The sequence below is a fragment of the Leopardus geoffroyi genome, chromosome C3 (assembly GCF_018350155.1).
Source record: "Leopardus geoffroyi isolate Oge1 chromosome C3, O.geoffroyi_Oge1_pat1.0, whole genome shotgun sequence".
Classification (NCBI taxonomy): domain Eukaryota; kingdom Metazoa; phylum Chordata; class Mammalia; order Carnivora; family Felidae; genus Leopardus; species Leopardus geoffroyi.
The window spans coordinates 4749074-4765233 of record NC_059338.1 but is presented as its reverse complement, the minus strand read 5'-3'; the positions used below and the strand labels follow the sequence as shown (position 1 = coordinate 4765233).

The window sequence follows — 16160 nt, the reverse complement described above, 5'->3', positions numbered from 1 at the left end:
ATGCCCCCCCTCTGGCTGCCGGGTTCTGCTTAAGCTGCCTCATCCATCCGTCTTCTTGATGTAGGAGCACCCTCCCCTCCCCCCCCCCCCCAGCCCTTACTCCCTGGTGTGGTTCTTCTGCCTCCAGATTTCCCTTCACGCGTCCCCTGGTGGAGAAGGAGGGTGCCATCGGCACCCCGGCTGCACTCAGGCCGTCAGTCCCGGTGAGAGGGAGGATGGAAGGCAGCCCCCTCTGAATCTAGTTCTAGACTCATCTAGAATCTACAAGCGTCTCGTTAGTGCCTTCATGCCGCTCCTGCCTCATTCTTGTCTTCGAGTGGGGAAGGTGGGTAAGAAATAAGTAGAATGGGGGGGGGGTGGGTAGACAGACTCCCTCTTGGGTGACGGCGGGGCCCCCTCAGGCCCCCTGTATGAGGGTCAGGGGTGGCTCTGCACACAGAACCAGGAGCCCCAGGGTCGAAAGGGAACGGACCCCTGGCTGGGAAGGTGGCTCAGTCCCTGAATATGCATCATAAGAACGGGGTGCCTCGGGTCCCCATCTCCACCAAGGGTGAAGGTAAGATTAAATTGCTTCGGGGCGCCGGGCTGGCTCCGTCAGTTAAGCATCTGACTCTTGATTTCGGCTCAGGTCATGATCTCACGGTTTGAGTTCGAGCCCCGCGCCGGGCTTGGTGCTGATGGTGTGGAGCCTGCTGGGGATTCTTTCTCCGTTTCTCTCTGTCCCTCCCCCACTCGCGCTCTCTCTCAAAATAAATGAATAAAACTTAAAAAAAAAATTGTTTAGATAGCAGTCAGTGCATCTAGACGGAACAGGAGGCATTTCCCGGGTACAAGGTATTACGAGGCAAAGGGGAAGGACGGAAAGAAGTGGTCAGCCCACTGTCCCCGATGACAGAGGGGACCACCTTTGGTCTCCATTGGACAGAGGCTGGTTGGCCTGGGAGGTAGTTCCCATGACACGCAGGGCCCTGGTGCACCATGGGATTCCCAGGTCTCTCAAAGAAGTCCCTTGACCATTTCTTAGCCCCCAGCAGAGAGCACCCCTGAATCCGTCCCCTCCCTGCAGGCCCGCATTTTCGCTGTTCCTTTTAGCTCTCTCCTCGTTGGCCTCGTTCTGGGCTGGCGGCCGCAAGGCCGAGGGGATTCTGGAGGCCTGAGGATGGGAGGGGGGTGCGCCCTGGGCCGTGGCTGTGGGTGGACAGGGGACGAGCTCAGTGGGTCATGTTCCCAGGTTGGCATCTGGCCCTTGCTTCGAGACCCCAGGTCAGTGAAGAGTCTCATGGGAAGAGAAGCTGGGACGAGGAAGAAGTCAGCGGTTCTTGTTCTGATTCTGATCAGAAATCACGTGCGCTGCTGGCCAGCTATGAGGTCGTAGGGAAGTCGCTTGTTTTTCCTAGGCCTTGCTTCCTCTTCAGGAAACCCGGGGAATCCGCCTGGATGACCCGGGGGCCTCCCAGCATGCGCATTCTGTGACCCTCAGGTGGCAAGGTGGAAAGCGTGGGCTCGGCTGCAAACACACTTTGGCCTGTGGTCACCCGGGCCAGTCGGTAACCTCGTGGGTCTGGTTTGCACACCATTGACAGGCGGGCAGTGACGTTCCCGGCAACCCACGCGGGGCACGTGGGCGTCTGCAGAGGCTTCCCGGAGACCGTGGCCTCTCAGCTGAGGCCTGGGAGGAGGGTAGGGATTGACCAGGCCCAGCGGGAGGGGGCAGAGGGTTTCCCAGACGAGGCCCCAGTGTTTGCCGAGAGCTGTTGGTCAGAGGAAGCCATGGCCTGTCCAAGGCCTGGGAGAGGCTTGGCGTGACTGCACAGGGGACACCGCGAGGGCAGAGAGAAGACAGAGGACGCTGATGCTGGGGAGGCCGGCAGAGACCGGTTATCCCCGATTCCGTCCCAACTGTAATTCTGGGGCTTTCGAGGTGGGTGGTCTGCTCCCCCTCCCCCTCCTCACCATCCTCTTTCTCGGGCTTCTCCTCCCATTCTTCCAACGCTGAGCCCTCTGGCACTCGGTACTCGGGCAAGGGTGGCACTGGGCTCACCAGGAGCACGTGGTCGGTCCAAGGAGAAGCTCAAGTCCAGAGTGGTCCGACCCTAGACCGTGCAGAGGGTCTACCTCCCACAGGAGACTCTGGACGTCTGGCGTGGAAGCTGTCCTGCCGAGCACTGTGCACCTGCTGTTGGCCTCAGTTTCCCCATCTGGACCCCCACTAGAGAGAGTCTGGAGGGTGTGACGGAGGTGGGCTGAGGGAAGCTATGGGAAACCCAGCTCTTCACCCCGAATAAAGGCTTAGAGGCTGATGGGGAGACCGGGTCAGTGTCCCCACCTGTTCCTAAGGGAAGTTGGGAGGCGGGACCTCCCAGGGCTGAAGGATGTCACACACGGGAAAGGGGCCGGAGGGAAGAAAGAGTCGCGTGGGGGAGCAATCCGATGGGCTCTTGTAAGAAATAGCCCAGCTCTATTCTGGGCACTGCAGAGCACACAAAGATGAGCAAAATACAGTTCAGGAATCAGTTCAGAAAACAGTCCCCTGTTGGGGAAGATGGGCTGCTTCCTTCCTGGAAGGAGGGGGGCAGGTACAATGACCCCATAGGAGCTGCTTCTGATGTACTTCCAAACCGGGGAGCATCTCTTCTGGCTCCCCGTCCCCTACGCTCTCGGACCTTCTAGCACCCCGGGCCCAGCAACTTCTTTTTTTTTTTTTTTTTTTTTAATTTTTTTTTAATGTTTATTTATTTCTGAGACAGGGACAGAGCATGAGTCGGGGAGGGGTAGAGAGAGAGGAAGACCCAGAATCCGAAGCAGGCTCCAGGCTCTGAGCTATCAGCACAGACCCCGATGCGGGGCTCGAACTCACGAACCGCGAGATCGTGACCTGAGCCGAAGTCGGACACTCAACCGACTGAGCCACCCAGGTGCCCCCCCCCCCCCAGCAACTTCTAAGGCCACAGACAAGAAAGTGTGTGGACGCTTTCAGGCCCCCGTCCTAACTCAGGCAGGGAGCCCCACTGGTCCCTGGGACCCTAAGGTCCCATCAGCTTGGCTCCTGTCTAGTTTCTCAGACCCTGCTGGCGGATCTGGTGACAGCTCTCGGTGGCTCGCCGGCCTTCCCACCAAAGCCCTTATCTCCTGGGGCCTGGCCATCCCGGGCTTTGAGAAGCTTGCCAGCTGCCTGGAGCCACCAAGGCGGGGACCAAGCAGGAGGGCACAGGGTCGAAGGGAGTCACTGAGGAATGTGGCCCTTCTGCATCCCTCACGTTCCCTACCTCTTGGCAGGTTGAAAGGGTTTTGCAGGGAGCCTCATCTTCGGAGTGATCAGGAGGTGGGATGGAGAATAGCGCATTGGAAGCCTCTTCCGATTCTGGGGCCACAGTCAATCCTACCCCACGAGTCACTGTTCCCCTGAAAAAGGAGCATCATCAACCCCCTTGGCATATGGAGAGGCGGGGCGGGTGAAGGGCCACGGGGCTCGGAGACAGACGTTCGGGCTGAGCCATTGAACAAATGTCAGCGAGACACCTTGTCTCTCTGAGCCCCGCTTCCTCTAATTCTGTAGACACTTTCCTTCATCTGCAAAGCAGGATAATAATAATAATATCTTCATATTTGCATAAGGGCTTACACATTTCACGTACTTCATCTCGTGTGATCCTGGCCATACAATGGAAGGTTTTATTGCCTCCTTAGGTGAGGAATCTGAGCCCCGCAGAGATTAAGAGATTGACTGGAGTTCCCATAGCTAGCAAAGGACCCAGACCAGGATGGCAAATAGTGGGAAAGGATAGGTAGGGACTTTGGCTGTGACCCAGACAGGCCAGGAAAACTAATAGGCTTTGCTTGCGAGGCTAACTCCGCTTGACTGAAATGGTTCTCTGGGCCACCATGTTGAGGAAGATGCCGAGGCTCAGCGAGCAAAGGTCTGAACGGGTGATATCTGCTAAGGGTGGGGGTGGGGTGGGGTGTGCGATGGCCCCCAGGCTGTGTGGTTGACCTCCCCTTCCCCCTGGGGTCAGACTGGGGGTTTCCAGTCTAAGTCCTTCCTCTATGTTAAACAATTGGGTTAAACGCAGAGACGGGCAGCTTATGCGATAACTACGGCTGGTCGCCACCTTCCGGGGGCTGGCGCTCTCTGGAGAAGGAGCCGGACGTGCTACACAGAAGATGTGGCAGGGGACAGCGGGCGTCTGCCGAGGGCTCCGAGGCTGGGGAAGCGCAGGAGCCCCTCGCGGGCACAAGCAGGCCGACTGAAGGCCATGGTCAAGAGTGAACGGTCGCTCTACGGCCAGAAGAGGGGGTGCTTAGGGACAAGTGCTGGAACAAGAGGCTGTGGCCATCAGAGTAGATGGGATGGGGGGTGGGGAGGGTATGTCAGGAAGCTGCCAAAGCCGTGGAGCCCATCAGATTTGAGGCAGAACGATGGGATGGGAGGCATCCGTGTTGTTGAAGGGCCTGGGGCAGCTGAGGGGAGCAGGGGAGGAAGGTGAGGCCGGAGGCAGGGAGGCCAGATCACTGCAGCGCCTGGCGGAGGTGAGGGAGAATCCAAGGCTGAACTAAGGCTGCCTCAGGGGAGACGGAGAGAGACGCCCACCCGGATGTGGGGCTGGAGGGGAGCCCGGGGTGACTCTAAGGTTCTGAATGGATGGGAGTTCTGTGAAGAGGGGACAGCCCGAGGGGACTCCCTCCACCCCCTGGAGGAGAGAGGACAGGCGTCGAGCACGCTGACGCTGGAATGCTCCAGATAGAGGGCAGAGGTGAGGAGGGGTGAGGAGGGAGGGCTGGGCAGCTGAGGAAGGGCCACAGAGTGGCGGGAGATGAACACCAAGGGTGGGGCCCACAGTCAGGGGCAGAGGAGAGGCCACGGCAAAAGGGCTGGGTGCAGAGGAGACAGCCAGGCACGGGTGGCAGAGAGCCTGGAGGACAGGCGGGGAGGGAGAGAGGGCTCCGCGACCCGCAGCCCGGGGACCCTGCACCGACCTCTCTTGGAAGCCCCCACCTCCACGCGCAGGCCCTGCGCCCGCCTCCGCGCAGGTGAAGGGAAGGGAAACGCAGAGACTTTAACCCATTTGCCCCAAATCTCGAAGCCTGGAAGGAGCAGGGCCATTTAAGAGGGGACCGACGTCTCCCAAACCAGGGGGCGGGGGCAGGGAGTCCCCACCACATCGCAAGAAGGGCCAGAGGACAGAGTGCCAAGAAGGGACCACCGGCCCCGGGCCGGGTGCTGCAGACTGCTGGCGTCGAGGCCCCGGAAACGCCCTTGGCTGTGGCGATGGGAAGGTCAGCTGTGACCTTGGAGAGAGCTCCTGCAGCACTAACCACCGCCAGCCTGCGACCGAGGGCCCTTGCCTCTAACGTGCTCTGTGGCGGCGGATGCTTTTACCTTCGTTGCTATTAAGTATTAACCGATCGAACCATTTGATATTGCTGACACGGGACCTGGTTTTTTGTTTTGATTGGCAATTTCTTATGGTTCAACCTAACGGTGAAAGGAGAGGGCCGGCGAGGGGGCCGGAGAGGTTGGATGGGGTGGGGGTGGGGGGGAGCAGGCAGGGAGCACGCAGAGCGGGGGAGCCCTGCCCCCTGGTGGCGGGGAGGCAATCTCCCGCGCGGGGCTGAGGGGCACGTCTGGTGACAGCCTGGTCTCCTCCACTCCCCCGCACCTGTCTGCGCTCTGGACAGCCCCTCGGCGCAGCTGGGGGCGAACTCTCCCACTCATAACCAACCTCTCCGCGAGGATGATGCCCTCAGCCAGCATCTTGGGGCATCGGCTGGGTATAGATTCCCCCGTGGAGACTCTCAGGAGCCCCGCAGACCTCTCGGTCCTCGCCCTGCTTCTACCCTACCCGCCCAGACCCTCCGAGGTCTCCCCCGTCGAGGTGAGGAGGGGTGGGTTGACATCTGGGGGCAGTTGTTGCTCTGAGGTGAGGACCCAAGCGGGGCCAGGCCGGGTGGCTCTTGGGATTGCCGGGGCTGGGACTGAGGGGGCAGTGGCACACCCTTCGTCCTCAGCTGAACCCTGCCCGGAGCCAAGTTCCCCGCACAGGACCGGGATGTGCGGCCTCGCTGCCCCAGACGCTGGGTAGGAGGGGACACTGGCCCTCATGTTGAGTCGGGGAGGGAGGTGTGCTCGGGGTAGGGGTGAAGGGTGGGGAGGCAGGGGCGTCAAGGAGGCGGTGACCATTTGCCGCACGTGACCGGAAGTCATCCTCCATCCAGCTGGGGAAAGAGGGGGTCCCCGAGATGCCACCCTCTGGGCAGTTCTCTGCAGGAACATGGTTCCCTGCTTGCAGGGGGCAAGAGACACTGCCGGGGGGGGGGGGGTGGGGGCGGAGGAAGGGGCAGTGCTCCCCGATCAGCCCACGCTGACAGGCAGGGGTGGTGCCTGGACGGAGGAGAACATCTGACATGGCCCCATCTGTGTCCCTCCCTCTCTGGACTGGAAAACACACAGAGGGGTCAGCAGGGCCAGACAGGGGTCACAGGCTCCCAGGAAATGCTTTGACGGCTTTTATCCTTTCTTTTGATCAGACTAGGAGAACTTTCCAAACGTTGACACAAGGGAAGAAAAGCCTATTCTTCCCTGGGCCAGGGCCTTGGTGTCAGGCCGAGGCCAGAGGATGGGAGGGAAGGGGACGGAGGCCGAGGGTGGCGGGCAGAGGGAATAGTGACTCAGCTGGAAAGGCAGGCCCCCGGACACGCTCGCTGCCCTCCTGTCCCCACCTCCACCTCCAGGGAGCATCTGGCTTCCTTTCTATTTGTTTATTTTCTTTGGGGCAGAACAGGAGGGAGATTAATGAATAAAGGCATCCCGTCTGAAAAGAACCCCAAACCAACTCCATTTTTCTTGCAGCCTCGAGGGCTTATGTAACCCGGCGATTTTCTTACTGGCCTCCCTCTCGTACCCGTCCCTCTTCCCCTCTCCCTCTCTCTGCGTTAAGAGCCCTCAGAAGCCCAGAACTGCTTCTTTTCAGGCCCCAAAGCTGCCCAGCCATCTCCTTGGAAGCCTCCAGGGTCGCTATTCAACTTGGCGTCAGTGTCCAAAGAAGAGATAATATATTTGGGGACAGGAGGCTGAGTGGCTGTTTCCTCTCTCTGTCTCCCAACGTGGGGGGAGGGCTCGGGCCGGACGCGGGGTCTTAAAGCCAGGAGGGACCTTGATAATCCTCAGACACAGCGCCCCGGGGACGGACCCACCGACTGGTCCTGAAAGGCAGAAGGGAGGGAATGTTCCCTGAGAAGATACAGACATGAGCCCTCACCTGTCACACGTCGGATGTCCTTGAAATCTGTTTTGTCTTTTAACTCAGGTACAATTTTCATTCCACTCTCTGTCTGTTGTTGCTTTAGGATGAAAATAAGACTTCCCCTCAAAGTCTTTGAGCAAAATTGAAACCACAGGAAAGATGCATTTAATCCCGTGGCCTCGAGGACCTCCTGGCCCACGAGTCTGAGAAGTGGGGGGGCCAATGCAACAAATGCCCTTAATCCCCGATTAAGGAAACGATGGTTTGATGGGCTCGGACACTGCCCAAGGTCACCGCTGTCAGCGGCAGAGATGAGGCTGGCCCCTAAGTTTCTTGCTTCCCCGTCCAGCCCGCTCTGCACGCGGTAACATTGCCTCTTAGCTCCTGGCAGGGTCTTAAAACACCCTTGTTTTTTGCCTCCTTCCACCACCAGGATGCTGTGCTCAGACACACGCCTCGCTCGCTGTCCCGGGTGAGCCTGGCCTCGGGTTCTGAGGCCGATGGTGCCCCATACCCCTCAGTTTGTGTACAGGGCTTGCCCAACACACAGCACTTGAGCGAGGTGGGCAGGTGCCGGCAGGGATCTCGCGGGTACCCCAAAGGCCGGTTTCCAGCCAGACGCTCATGATGCCCACGCCCCCTAGTGGTGGCTTCAGGGACACCTTTGAGCCTAAAGCGACTGGACTGATTCACACAAGAGCGGGTCCCTGAGGAAACTGCCCCCCTTTCTGATCCCATTTCCAGCCCCTAGATCAAGGGGCTCTTTCCTGGAGGGAGGAAGCGGGGAGAACAGGAGGGTAGGGGGCTTACACTGCCTCTCCTGACCCCTGGGCCTCAGGATGTAGACGGAGGGCAGAGTGTGATGGGGAATTCACAGGTCTGAGCTCTGCCCGCACCTCGCCACCTTCACAAAGCACATCTCCAGGGTGAGACACGGGAGGCTGAGGGACGATCCAGACAGGTGTGCGCGGGGGGAGCAGACCGACAGGAAGGTGACGAGGACGGAAGGGGAAACGCACGTTAGTATCAGCCGGCACGACGTACCAGGGGCCGAGTGGGCAGCAAGGACAGCGGAAGAGGTGGGAAGGCAGTTGGGAGCAGAGTCCGAGGAGGAAATGGGGACAGTAGGGACCTGCCACGCCAGCCTAAGAGAACAGATCGTGGGACGCAGAGATCACGATAAAAGAGCATCACCGCCAACCATGAGATGCACTCTGGGTGTCACTGCTGGGGACACTGCTGTCCTGCTAACCTGTCAGCAGGTCGAAGCGTCACCTCCTCTGGTGGCTGAGTGTGGAACTTGCCCAGTGGAGGCAAATTCACTAGTATTAGCCTGAAGCTATAGGAGGAAGGACTTTGGAATCCAGCCAAAAGCTTGGCTCTGTTGCTTGTAAGTTGTGTCTCCTGGTCTCCCCGAGTGTCAGCTTCGTCCCCTCCCCTCCCCTCCCCTCCTTTGCCCTCCCCTTTCCTTCCCCTCTCTCTCCTCCCCTCCCCTGAAGCACCTTCTCTCTGACCCCCTAGCCCCCAGCCTCCAAGTGTCTAAATCCTGGCTAACCTTCAGACCCGCTGGTCCCAATGCCACCTTTCTGTGTAAAAGCCTTTCTTGAGTGAGACAGCCAGGTGTGGAGGGAAAACCCAGCTCCTGGCTGGCAGTCACCGAGTTGGTTTCCGGGCCTAAAAGGGGATAATAACATTCTTATGGAGTGCTCCCTTGAGCCAAATGTCGCCTTTCCCTTTGCACATCCCCCCAGTGCCTCGCGGATACCTCGTCTGTGGCCCTTACCACCTCCTGCCTGCTTTATGGCTGCCTCCCTTTGGGCTTGGCAGGTCCTCAAGGCCAGAACCTACATCGAATTCATCTCTGTGGCTCCGGGGTCTGTCGTCCTTAGAATCTGGCACGCAGGAGACGCTAAACAAAGCGTCTGTCGTGTAAATGTGTGGAACTGCCGGGTTCTTCCCGCGGCGGCCGCGTCATTACACACGAGGACATCTTTTCCTTGCTTGCACATCTGTTCGTGTTGGCGACCAGTTATTGGGGTTTCCGTGTGTTCAGGAGAAAGGGAAAACATATGAAAAGTCAAGAGCAGGCAAAGAGGGAGGGAGGATGGAGAGCCTCGGAGGAGAGGCTCTGGGCCCGAGCGAAGTTCTGTCCGTCCGTGCGGGATGAGCGCTCCCACCGTGCGGGAAGGGGCGGTCCGTTCTCTCCCTTCTGCTCATTCGCTCACTCCAGAAATACTCCTGGAGCACCTACGATGTGTCCTAATCGTACGTCAGGGTAGTGAAAACGTAGTATGCCTGAATCCTTACTTCAGTAAGCTTATTTGTAGGGGAAGATGGGCGCTATGCCAGATCGATGTCCCACAAAACGTACAGACGGTGATATATATGCGCGTGTATATGGAGGGTCAGAGGAGGGAGGTATTAATTGAAGCCGTGGGGATCAGGGGCTTCATTTATCCTGGGCTCTGAAGGATATTTCGGTACGTAGGGACAAGGACAGAGGGGAGGCGAGCGAGGGAGAAGAGCACGAACGCATGGGTGCGTAGGGCAGGGACCAGCTGGTTTGCCCAAAGCCATAGAAGAAAAGAGGTGGGAGATGAGGCTGGAAAGGAGGTTTGCAAACAGATCAGGGAAGGCCACCTATGCCCGGCTGAGTCTGGTCTCTCCTAGATCGATAACGCAGACACACGGACATTTCCTGAGCTGGGGACGGCACTGAGGCGGTGACACTATAATGAAAAGCCGGTGGGTTCGGGAGACAGGGGACCCGAGCCTGAGACCAGCCGCACACTCCAAGTCAGTCACCTCCCCCAGCCTCAGGTTCCTCCGCCACGAGACAAGGAGTCTGATCTTAATCCCCCGTAGGCACTGAACCTGGGTAAATGCTCTCGGGTTTGTGATCGGAGGTGTGCTTCGGGGAGAGAGAGCGGGTGTCGCAGTGCGGGAAGGACTCGGGGAGAGAAAGAGCGGACAGGCGAGTGGGAGGCCGAAAGGCAGAGAGGACCCGACGTCAGGCCGGGAGATGAGAGGAAGGGACACGAGTGGAAACTGGCAGTTGTGTGACGCACGTTGGCGTGGCGAGAGTCTGAGTGTGGTAACTCAGGATGATGGCGTCCTCAGCTGTTCGGGAACCCAGGATTCGTTCACATCGGGGAATGAACGCAGGTGGTGTTAGGGCCCAAAGCTCCTTTCAGGCAAGTCGTCACAGGAAACAGATGGAGCCTTTGCCCAGGGTCCCTTCCCTGCCTCTCCAACCTGACCGGTTTTAGAAGGTGCATGGCTCTCCCCTGTGCCTTCTGCCACGGCCCCGGGTGGGGGTTGACACATCTTTTCCAGGCACGTAACTTGGCGTAGCTCACTCCCCTGCCCACCGCCTCAGCCAGGCTCAGTCTCTCTCTCCATCTGGCGCGGCCCACTCCCGTGTCCACGGCCACGGCCAAGCTCAGGCTCTCTCTCTCCATCTGGCGTGGCCCACTCCCATGTCCACGGCCACGGCCACGCTCAGGCTCTCTCTGCATCTGGCGTGGCCCACTCCCGTGTCCACGGCCACGGCCAAGCTCAGGCTCTCTCTCCATCTGGCGCGGCCCACTCCCGTGTCCACGGCCACGGCCAAGCTCAGGCTCTCTCTGCATCTGGCGTGGCCCACTCCCGTGTCCACGGCCACGGCCAAGCTCAGGCTCTCTCTGCATCTGGCGTCGCCCGCTCCCGTGTCCACGGCCACGGCCAAGCTCAGGCTCTCTCTGCATCTGGCGTCGCCCGCTCCCGTGTCCACGGCCACGGCCACGCTCAGGCTCTCTCTGCATCTGGCGTGGCCCGCTCCCGTGTCCACGGCCACGGCCACGCTCAGGCTCTCTCTCCATCTGGCGTGGCCCGCTCCCGTGTCCACGGCCACGGCCACGCTCAGGCTCTCTCTGCATCTGGCGTGGCCCGCTCCCGTGTCCACGGCCACGGCCACACTCAGGCTCTCTCTGCATCTGGCGTGGCCCACTCCCGTGTCCACGGCCACGGCCAAGCTCAGGCTCTCTCTCCATCTGGCGTGGCCCGCTCCCGTGTCCACGGCCACGGCCAAGCTCAGGCTCTCTCTCCATCTGGCGTGGCCCACTCCCGTGTCCATGGCCACGGCCAAGCTCAGGCTCTCTCTGCATCTGGCGTGGCCCACTCCCGTGTCCACGGCCACGGCCAAGCTGTCTCTCTCTCCATCCTCCCGCTGACCCAGAAGAGAGATGGACGGGCGCCTTGGGACTTGCTTTCTCCTGCCTTTGAAGCTCGTATCTGTAACCCCCTGCAGCATTAGTGGAGCCAGGGTAAGCCTGGGTCCCTCCCCCTGTGTCGCGGCTCCACCTCGAGGTCTCCGGAGGCTCGGCGGCCAGTCTCCCGGGAGCTAAACCAAGGCTGCAGCCCTCACTCGGGCCTCTCTGGGTCCGGATCAGCTTTCGTCCCCTTCCTCAGTCTTTGGTAATAAACTGTACCCGGTGCTGGGGAAACAGGCGAGAGTCACGGTCCACGGCCTTAAATGAAGACCTCACAGCTGACAAACAACGGCAGAGCGCTCAGATGGTCTAACGTAGGAACGTGTGCAAGGCCCAGGCTTCACGGACCCACGCTGGGGTGAGGCCTGGGGGATGGGGAGCACCGATTATTTCTTGGATGGTCAGGGAAGGCTTCAAAAAGGGGGCAAGTCACCCTCGAGTCGAGTTTTGAGAGATCGGCAGGAGGTCCTCAGGCAGGCACGGAGCCAGCGATGCCAAAGGCAGGTCCAAAGGCAGAAAGGGTGAAGCGGTGAGGCCCTCCGCGGAGCTGGAGCCCGGGGTGCGGGTGGACAAGCGGCAGGAATCATGCCACCAAGTAGGCAGAGACTAAACCATGCAGGGCCTTGAATGCTAGGCTCAGAGGTTGCATTTGATCCCCAAAGCGGTAGGATTGATTTAATCACGACGGTCACGACAGCTGGGTGTCCTTGCTCCAGAGCAGAGCTGTGCTCCAGAGGGGCTCTGACAAACCCACCCATTCTGGAGAATAACTGACTCCCGAGCTCGCAGGCCAATCCAGGTTACCTGCAGCGTGAGAGTCTGGAGCTGGGGGGAAGCGGGCCGGACACCCCCGTGGGTCTGATGGCCCTGGTTTTAGAGAAAGAATCATTATACATTCCTTAGAGACGGGAGAAGTTCATGGTGTCCCCTTCCGTCTGTTCACCCCTTGGGGGCTGGTTTCACCGTCAGACTGTGTCCCTGGGATCTGGCTGGAACCGGGTTGGGGACACAGCACCCCCTGGAGGCACGACTGTGCGTGTGCCCGGCAGGGCTGGGGCTGCTCCCTTCCCAGGAGCCCCGCCAGCTTGGGGGTGGGGGCGTGGCGGATTGTTTGTCCGCTTCTGCCTCTCGCCCCCTCGGAGAACAAAGCTGCCTGGCCGTGGGAGGTGGCGTGGCAGCTGGGGGACAGCCGGACGAGGCGGAGAGAAAGGCTGGCACCGCAGGCACGCAGCTGGAGGCGGCTGTCACAACAGAGTTCCAGCCAGCGGCCAAAATCTCCGTCCGGTGCCGTGAACGCCCAGCCCCGACGCCGGGCTCCGTGTTCCCTGCACAGGGCCCCGCAGAGGCGCTTTCCCCAGACCACGGCACCCGTGAGAATGGACCCGGGTACACGGAAGCGGTTGTTGCCAAAGTCCTGGGGGCGCCTGGCTGGCTCGGTCGGTGGGGCGCGTGACTCTTGATCTCCGGGTTGGGAGTTCCAGCCCCGTGTTGGGTGTGGAATCTACTTAAAAACAACAACAACAACAACAACAACAACAACAAATAAATAAATAAATAAAAAGAAAAAAAAAAAAAGCGTTCTGGACCGGATCCCAAAGCCCTGGTTTCTGGTTCCAACTCTACCATTAATCTACTTGGGGCAAATCTCCTGAGCCTGTTTCTAAAATTTTTTTTTTTTTCAACGTTTATTTATTTTTGGGACAGAGAGAGACAGAGCATGAACGGGGGAGGGGCAGAGAGAGAGGGAGACACAGAATCGGAAACAGGCTCCAGGCTCTGAGCCATCAGCCCAGAGCCCGACGTGGGGCTCAAACTCACGGGCCGCGAGATCGTGACCTGGCTGAAGTCGGACGCTTAACCGACTGCACCACCCAGGCGCCCCTCCTGAGCCTGTTTCTAATGACTTCTGTATTTCCTTCATAGTGTGAGGGCCAAATTACATATTTTACGAACTGTGATGGGATAACATCATCACAGGCTATTGTTTGGGGAGGATACGCGAGGCTTCCCTTGGGCCCCAAGAGCTTCCGTTCCTGAAGTCAGGCGGAATCTTTCCTCAGCACAAAGCTAGGACTTTGAGGATGGGTCCCCGAATGCCGCCCTAGGACGTCCGGGGTAGAGATGGCACGGAAGGGGCAGGCATCCTGTCCCCCGTGAGAGTAGGTGACAGCCTGCACCTCCTCTGTGGACTCTCTGCGAAGTCCAAGTCCATCCTGCCCTTGGACACCCCCAGGCTCGGAGCGCTGTCTGCCTCCCGAGAAGCTCTTTCCCGTTTGGCTGTCCTGATTGTTACCTTGTGCCTTGTCGTCTGGATCTGGAGTCTTTTCCTCTGTGGTGTGGATTCATCGGTGCTGGCGGTTCCTCTTGGAACTCCAAGAGCAGGTCCAAACCCCTGTTCGTGTGATCGCCCTTCAAACCAAGTATTTGCGATCCGGAATTGCTCAGATAATTTTGGGGCCCAAATATGCAACCCAACATTTATCCTTTTTGTTAGACTTAGCCCATTCCTCTGGCTCCTTTTGGGTCCTAATTCTGCCCCAGACCTTGCATTTGCGATCTGTCCCAGCTTTGTGTCACCCTCGTAACTGGTGGCCGCGTGTTCTATAGTTCTGAATAAAATTAATGCTGCAAACAGGGGCGCCTGGGTGGCTCAGTCGGCTAAGCGTCTGACTCTTGGTTTCGGCTCAGGTCACGAACTCGCGGTTTGTGAGTTCGAGCCCCGCATCAGGCTCTCTGCTGACGGTGAGGAGCCTGCTTGGGATTCTCTCGCCCTCTCTGCGCCGCCCTAGGGGCACCTGGGTGGCTCAGTCGGTTAAGCGTCCGACTTGGGCTCAGGTCATGATCTCACGGTTCATGAGTTCAAACCCCGCGTCGGGCTCTGTGCGGACAGCTCAGAGCCTGGAGCCTGCTTCCGATTCTGTGTCTCCCTCCCTCTCTCTCTCTGCCCCTCCCTCACTCGTGCTCTCTCTCTCTCTCTCTCTCTCTCAAGAATAAATAAAAACATTAAAAAAATTAAAAAAAAAGAAACTAAAATAAAAAAATTATGTTCACTCATCCACAGCTTTCCAGGGCTTCCTCCATCCACTAATAGTTCCTCAGAGTCTCTCAGGAAGGTTCCACATCTTTTCCAGTTTGAGGATCAAACGAGAAGGCACACTAATGGGCGAGCTTTAAAATGGCAGAGATGCGGGGGCTGTGCTTTGTCTTTACTGCTGCTATTGAGTGCTGAAGGGGGCTATACCTGGGCTCGAAATCGTAATTCTCCAAACCTCAGAATTATAAAGCTTCCCTTTTGCTCCAAAGTAGATAAGCGTATTGGGAAGTGGACAAAAGTCCCAAGTGGACGAGCGCTGGTAAGCAGGCTCCTGGCTGCCTGTGAACATTCCGGGATTCTCATCCATTGGTGACCGCCAATTCAGGGTCTATTTGGGTGGGGGGTTTAAACGGGCCCAAATAATTTAGTTTTCCAGATGTCGGGCCGTGGGGAAGATGGGGTAAGGGAGCAGCGTGAAGAATGATGATGCGATGGCCCAGATTTTTTGGAATGGAGAAGGAGATGAGCTTCTCTGTTCTCCAAGTAGGACCCAAATCCCCGGAGATCACCCTCCTCCTTCCCAGAAGGTCTGGTCATCAGATCCAGAGTCCAAGGGTTCAGTGATTGAAATCCTATCTCTGCTGGAAAAGTACAAGCTACTCCTTGGGCAGAGCTACCGGCACCTTGCGTGAAGCGAGCTGTCTCCTATTTCGGAGGCTTGTCCCACTTTCTTCCATCAGGACAAACAGCGATCCTGAATTTGAGCTTGTGCGGACATGACCGCTAATCCACACCGACTCTCCTACCTCACCCGGTCAAGGCCACTTTGCCGCCCCTGACCTGGCATTTCCCTCTGCACCGCCCGGAGGCCTCGGCGTGGTGGTTCCCTCCTCCTTTCCCATCGCTCAGCTCTTTCTGCTCAGGTCCTGCCCGTGCTATTCCCAACGCCACCTGACCCAGACCGAATTCCCCCGGATGATGCAAATAGATGATGGTGATGGCGATGCTAAAGTAGTAATAATAATATGCAGTGAGATGGTCCAGGTCCTTAGAAAACATCTCAGAGGGTGGCAGGTTGGGCAGTTTCCGCTGTTTTCTGAGCCAGATGAGTCCCCTGGTTGTCACCAGTGAGTACTGCCCTGGGGCTAGGGGAAAGGCAGGGAAATGAAGGGTTTGTGTGTTTTGAGGGGCGGGGGTGGCCTGGAAGGATTTCAACAGGATAGTCTTTCTTGCCCTGCCATTCATGAGGGTGGGGAGGGATCCTATTTCAGAATTAGAGATCTTGACGGAACTGGTTTTGCGGGGAAGAGAGACCAGTAGAACGCTTTCCTCTGGCCCCACCTTCCAGGACCTGTGCTTGCCCCAGAGAATCACAAAGATCAGACTTCCCTGCGATTATCTGCTCCCTGAATGTGTGTCTGGCTCACCGGGCTGGGAGTTCTTGGAGAGCAAGGGTGAGGTCATTTGCATTGTTGGCTTACCAGCGTCCTGCACAGCGCCCGGCGAATAGCGAGTGCTCAGTAAATATGCGCTCACGGTAAGATCGGTGACCCCGAAACGCACGTCGCTTCTTCCTCCGCCGTGGGCGGTGGCCGCGAGCTGGCTGGCTTCCTGCAATAACCCCCGTTATGCCGT

At 58.6% G+C, this 16160-nt stretch overlaps 1 protein-coding gene across 7 annotated transcripts in view; it reads left to right on the top strand.

Moving 5' to 3' along the window:
* KCNJ10 (potassium inwardly rectifying channel subfamily J member 10) overlaps window positions 1-16160 on the top strand; it is a 29545-nt gene that overhangs the window by 9316 nt on the left and 4069 nt on the right. For 2 of the 7 annotated variants that reach the window (XM_045455093.1, XM_045455091.1), the window contains exon 2: window positions 128-325. The exons of 2 other annotated variants lie outside the window; for them this stretch is intronic. In XM_045455093.1, coding sequence (XP_045311049.1) covers window positions 287-325 — 39 coding nt within the window. In that variant the 5' untranslated portion in view covers window positions 128-286. Of the gene's footprint in view, window positions 1-127; window positions 326-4571; window positions 4752-7181; window positions 7305-15873; window positions 16063-16160 lie in introns of those variants that run through there. 3 more of the 7 variants (XM_045455095.1, XM_045455097.1, XM_045455096.1) reach the window with 3 other exon arrangements.